This window comes from Corapipo altera, unplaced genomic scaffold (genome assembly GCF_003945725.1).
Source record: "Corapipo altera isolate COAL_440 unplaced genomic scaffold, ASM394572v1 301, whole genome shotgun sequence".
Classification (NCBI taxonomy): Eukaryota; Metazoa; Chordata; class Aves; order Passeriformes; family Pipridae; genus Corapipo; species Corapipo altera.
In genome coordinates this window covers 5,905,731-5,911,333 of record NW_020884926.1, presented here as the reverse complement: position 1 = coordinate 5,911,333, position 5,603 = coordinate 5,905,731, and the positions used below count along the sequence as shown (strand labels likewise).

At 55.4% G+C, this 5,603-nt stretch overlaps 2 protein-coding genes across 6 annotated transcripts in view; both read left to right on the top strand.

Moving 5' to 3' along the window:
• Positions 1-2,332, top strand: part of PPCS (phosphopantothenoylcysteine synthetase) — a 4,409-nt gene extending 2,077 nt beyond the window's left edge. Inside the window, exons 2-3 of the mRNA XM_027658166.1 lie at positions 33-136; positions 1,719-2,332. Of these exons, the coding sequence (XP_027513967.1) occupies positions 33-136; positions 1,719-2,042 (428 nt within the window). The 3' untranslated portion in view covers positions 2,043-2,332. The remainder of the gene's footprint in view (positions 1-32; positions 137-1,718) is intronic.
• A 2,994-nt stretch (positions 2,333-5,326) lies between these two features.
• Positions 5,327-5,603, top strand: part of CCDC30 (coiled-coil domain containing 30) — a 41,001-nt gene continuing 40,724 nt past the window's right edge. For 4 of the 5 annotated variants that reach the window (XM_027658211.1, XM_027658210.1, XM_027658209.1 and 1 more), the window contains exon 1: positions 5,327-5,358. In XM_027658211.1, the coding sequence (XP_027514012.1) occupies positions 5,332-5,358 (27 nt within the window). In that variant the 5' untranslated portion in view covers positions 5,327-5,331. Of the gene's footprint in view, positions 5,359-5,406; positions 5,553-5,603 lie in introns of those variants that run through there. The other variant, XM_027658212.1, reaches the window with a different exon arrangement.

Sequence of the window (5,603 nt, the reverse complement as noted above, 5' to 3'; positions counted from 1 at the left end):
CATGGAGGGGTGACAGCAGCTCTTTCCCACAGGCTCCAGTGTCATGTTCTACCTGGCAGCCGCCGTGTCCGATTTCTACATTCCGGCCTCTGAAATGCCTGAGCACAAGATCCAGTCCTCAGAGGGGCCCCTGCAGGTGAGGTCCCCCCTCTCTGCCACCCTCCTCTGCCACCCCCTCCTTGCTCCCAGGGTCGTGCCTGGCTGTGGATAAAGCCTGGGAAAGCTGCAAAGCACCGGCTCATGTGTGTTCTGAGAGGGAATGGGAGGGTGAGTTTTTCCACAGGGTTGGAAATGCTGGAGTTGCATTGTTTTGTTCTTATCTTGCACCAAGGGGCCCAGATAAAGGGCAGGGAAGGGTCAGCCCTGCTTTGCTTTGATCCAGGCTTATTTTTAGGATGGCATGAAGGGGGTTGAGTGGCAAACTCCAGCCCCAGCAGTGAGTGGTGCCATGCGTTATCCGTGGGTTATCCATGGGTTATCCACAGGGAGGGAGTGGTGTCCAGCACTGCTCTTTCTGGGTGTGAGAGGCAGCAGCTCCAACATATCAGCAGTTGTGCTGTGGAATGTGAAGGGGCACCTGTGAGATGCCTCCTCCTCTTCTGGCTTTGTCCTTTAGAGCTGTCTGTGCTTCCATGGAGACAAGGAGAGGTGGGTCTCAGGGAGCTGAAGTGCTCCAAGAATAGCTCCTGGAGTACTTGAGTTGCTGCCTTCTGGCTGGAGAGAGGCTTTGGACAAGGGCCTGGAGTGACAGGACAAGGGGGAATGGCTTTAACCTAAAAGAGGCTTGATCCAGACTGGGATTTTGGGGAGAAATCCTTCCCTGGGAGGGTGGGGAGGCCCTGGCACAGGTTGCCCAGAGAAGCTGTGGCTGCCCCATCCCTGGAAGTGTCCAAGGCCAGGTTGGAGCAACCTGGGCTAGTGGGAGGTGTCCCTGCCCATGGCAGGGGGTGGAACAAGATGGTCTTTAGGGTCTCTTTCAAACCAAACCATTCCAGGACTCTGGATCCATCCTGCCTGCACCGATGATGGTCCAACACACATCTCTTGCCCTCTCAGTGATGGGAGCAGTTGACTCCAGAGCTCTGTGTGTAACAAACACCAAATTAATTGAATTTAATCAGCTTCTGGGCTTATTTCTTTATCATTAGCACCAGAAAGGTGGGACCCAACCTGACTCCCAGTGATGGGAAGCTGGAGAACAGTCTCCTACTTTTTCCCCCCCCTGTGCTTTGGGACTTTGAAGCCTCATGTGCCTTAAGGAGTTGAGAGAAGCAAAGCTGAAGGTGGAATAAACTGCCTGGATTATAGAGAGCTGAAAAACTCAGACTTCTGAAGCTGTAATGCTTTTTTTTTTTTTTTTTAAAAATCTTCCTCTGCTTATATTTATATTCCCAGAGTGGGGTTTAGCTCTGGGAATGCAGAGTTCCCGTGGCCCTGCTTCAGAACTCCCCTGCTTTTTGTGGGTACCACTTTGGTCATGGAATGGAGTTGGGTGGAGTTGAATTGAACTGAGTTGAATTAAATGGAATTGAATTTACACCCTGCTTATTGGTGGCACCTCACTGATCCTTTAAGTTACATTTACAGGGCGTTGCAGTGACATTTGAGCATTGTTTGCTGAGGGCTGATCAAACACTGCTGCTGCAAGCTGGAATTTCCCTCTCTTACCACAACTCACTGTGATGTTTTGACTGATGGGTTTTTTTTGTCCTTCGCAGATCACAATGAAGATGGTGCCAAAAATGCTGTCCCCCCTGGTCAGAGACTGGGCCCCCGAGGCCTTTGTGATTTCCTTCAAGCTGGAGACGGATCCCCAGATCCTGATCGACAAATCCCGGCAGGCTCTGGAGAAGTACCGGCACCAGGTGGTGGTGGCCAATGTCCTGGAATCCCGCAGGACCTCTGTCATCATCGTCACCAGCGACTCACAGACCCCCCTGTCCCTCTCTGAGGAGGAACTAGCACAAGGCATGGAGATAGAGGAGAAAATTGTGAGTTACCTGCAGGGGCAGCACACGGCCTTCATAGAGAGGAAAGGCTGAGGAGCAGCTGGGAATTGTGCTGGAGAGGAACTGGAATGATTCCCTGGAGTGATTCCCTGTCCAGGTAAATAAACCAAACCTCCAGGACGCTCTGGAGGCCCATCCAAAACTGTGTCAGTTCTCCACAGCTTGGCCACGATTTGTCGTGGCTTCGGGAAAGAGAAATACACGGAAGTGAAACCATTCCAAAGGAGGTTTCTCCTGGTGTCCAGAGCAGGAAAGGATTTGGTTTCTGTCCCCTGGCAGGAGGAGAAATGGTGTCTATATAATATAAAGAACTTCTTGAATCTCTCTCTTCCAAGTTTCTTTTGGAATGGCTGGAGGATGGAATGGGGCTTTGCAGCAAAGATGTGCTGGTTTTATGACTGGAGTGGGGAATCATCTGGTGCTGAGGGTGGATGGTGAAACAAGGGTGGGAAAAGGAGGAGAATGAGGTGACAATGACTTTGGGGAGCAGCTGCTGTGCCAGGAGGGGTCCCAGTTCCTACAGCTCAGCAGGAGGTGCTGTAGAGTGGCCCTAAAGCAGCTGCTTCAAAGGTTTTCCTCCCATCCCAGGTGTTCATAGGCTGCTGGAGGGGATAAAGGCAGGGAAACATGGCATGGAGCACAGGGGATGGATCTGAGCCTGGGGACAAGGGGTTGGAGAAAAGGAGTGGGCACTGAGGGGGGAGGTGTCCTGGGAAGGAGCTGGGGAAGGGGCTGGAGCAGCAGGAGCAGCTGAGGGAGCTGGGGGGGCTCAGCCTGGAGAAAAGGAGGCTCAGGGGGGACTTTCTTGCTCTCTACAACCTCCTGACAGGAGGGGGAAGCCAGGGGGGGTCAGGCTGTGCTCCCAGGGAACACAGGACAAGATGAGAGGAAACAGCCTCAAGTTGTGCCAGGGGAGGTTCACGTTTTCATATTGTGAAAATTCCTTCCTGGAAAGGGTGTTCAGGCATTGGAAGGGGCTGCCCAGGGCAGTGGTGGAGTCCCCATCCCTAGAAGTGTTCAAGGAATGTGTGGTGTGGAACTTGAGGACCTGGTTTGGTGTGAACACAGCAGTGCTGGGTCAGTAGTGGGACTCAATGATCTCAAGAGGCTTTTCCAACCTTGATTCCATGGTTCTGGGTGAGCAGAAGGAGTGGCAGTGATGGACCCTGGGAGGAGCTGCCTCTTAGCTGGAGTTCAAACTGGGACATTCCTGCTTTTCTCTAAACCCTCTTCCATCCCATTCCCAACTTCCAAGCGTTTGTTCCTGTGTATCTGCAAGAACCAAAATGGTGAAAACCTTCACTGCAGCTCTGCTGCTGTTCACTGTGTGCCTGCTTGTCCTTGCAAGAAAGTCACTGGGAGCCTGGAAAGGAAGACAACAGCACTTAGGAACACTGGATGCCTCTCCAGAGCTGGGACTGCCCTGGTTAAAACCATCGTGGGTTCAAGGAGGCAGCAGAGATGTTGTAATTACACTGTCTCGTGAAGGTGAGGTGTGCTCATGAAATGGAGGAAATAAACCCAGAAGAGCAAGAAAAGAGTGTGGGAATGGGATCAGGAGATTCCATTAGGGATGGGAGAAAGAGTCCAGGTTGTTCAGGAGGGCTGAGATCCAGCTGGAGAAGATACTCACGACTTCAAGGTGGCCAAGACTGATAGAGAAGGGGGTGAGAGAACTGGAGAAGCTCCAAGAGCTGCCTGTCTTCCTCTCCCAGTGTGTAATCACTGGGAATGTCAAGTCCTGCTAGTTCAGGGATTTCCCTTGTCTTTGGAGCTGCCAACAGCAGGGATGGATCAGCAGGGGTGAGAATATCAGAGCTTGTGTAAGTTGAAGGTGCCCTTGCAGGAGTGCTGGGACACAGAGTGGGAAAAGTGCCACCAACACTGTCTTGGACTGTTCTGGGATTCCTCTTGGAGATGGTTGGGAAGGAGAGCAATGATCTGAATGTTTTGAAGAACAGATTGGGGCATCACCTGCCCCGGGCCCTGTAGGGTCTCAGGGGCTGGGAACACCACTGTGGGGGTTGTATCTGCCTCTCCTTGCTAGGCCCAGGTTGGGGAGACTCTTGAAGCTCAAACTGAGCCACAGCCGCCCCAGTCCCATGTTGGGGATGATCCTGTTCCAAGCAGGAGCTGAGCTAAGCCCAGGAATGCTCCAGCCTGGCCATATTTGGGCACCAGCCTTTCCCTTTTGGGGGTGCTGGGTGTGGTACCATGAGTTGGAAGTGGCTCCTGCAGGTCCAGGACCATCTGTCCAGGGCTTTCTGGGGATCCCTGACTGCCCATGGAAGGTCCTCCCTGTGCTCTGCTGTGTCTCTTTTCTCCATGGCTGGGTCTTCTCCTTCCCTACCATCCATCCCCTTGTGCAGCCAGGGAGTGACTCTGCAGGATAGAGCTGCTTCATTTTGCAGTTCCACCATCTCAAGGGATCATCTTTGGGTTGGGAGAGACCTTAAAGCCCATCTCATTACACCCCCTGCCATGGGCAGGGACACCTCCCATCACCCCAGGTTGCTCCAAGCCCCGTCCAATCTGGCCTTGGACACTTCCAGGGATCCAGGGGCAGCCACAGCTTCTCTGGGCAACCTGTGCCAGGGCCTCCCCACCCTCCCAGGGAAGGATTTCTCCCCAATATCCCATCTAAATTGCCCTCTGGGCAACTCTGCAACTCCCTGACAGAAGCCATTCCCTCTTGTCCTGTCCCTCCATCCCTTGTCCCAAGTCCCTCTCCAGCTCCCTGGAGCCCCTTTAGGCACTGGAAGGGGCTCTCAGGTCTCCCTGGAGCCTTCTCTTCTCCAGGTGAAGCCCCCCAGCTCTCCCAGAGTGGCTCCAGAGCAGAGGGGCTCCAGCCCTTGGAGCATCTCCATGGCCCCCTCTGGACTCGCTCCAGCAGCTCCTCATCCTTCCTGTGCTGGGCCCCCACGGCTGGAGGCAGCTCTGCAGGGGGGTCTCACCTGAGCACTGGAAGGGGCTCTAAGGTCTCCCCGGACACCTCTCCATGCTCAGTTCAGCTCCAGCAGTTTCCCTTGGAAGAAAACCGGGATAACTTTTTGCCCGGTTTGTTGGGATTTTTGGCGGCCGGTCTGTCCCGCGGGACCCCCGCCAGGGGGCGCTGCCGAGTGGGGAGTGACCAGGGGCGTGGCCTCAAACTGCCCCTGCACGACGCTATTGGCTGGAGGCGTTGCAGTGGGCGTGGCCTCGCCCCCACAACACTATTGGTTGGGGGCGTGGCCTCAGAGCCCGATTCAAGACCTCGCTCTCTGGGGGCGTGTCCTCTGGGGGCGTGTCCTGTTGCCATGGCGACGGGGGTCCGTCCCGCCGCATGGACGCGGCCGCGGCCGCCGCCCCGGTGGGTGCCCGGAGCGGGCCCGGGGGGTGCCCGGAGCGGGCCCGGGGGACCTGTGGTACCCCTGGGGTTACTATCGGGGGGTCGGTGGTGCCCCCGGGACCCACATCATGGGCTGAGGGGCGGCGGTTGTACCCCTGGGATCGGGGGCTCGGAGGGTTGTTTTTATCCCCGGGACCAGCCTGGGGTTTCGGGGGGTCGGTTGTACCCCGGGTTTGGGATCGGGGTCTGAGAGGGGTCGGTTGTAC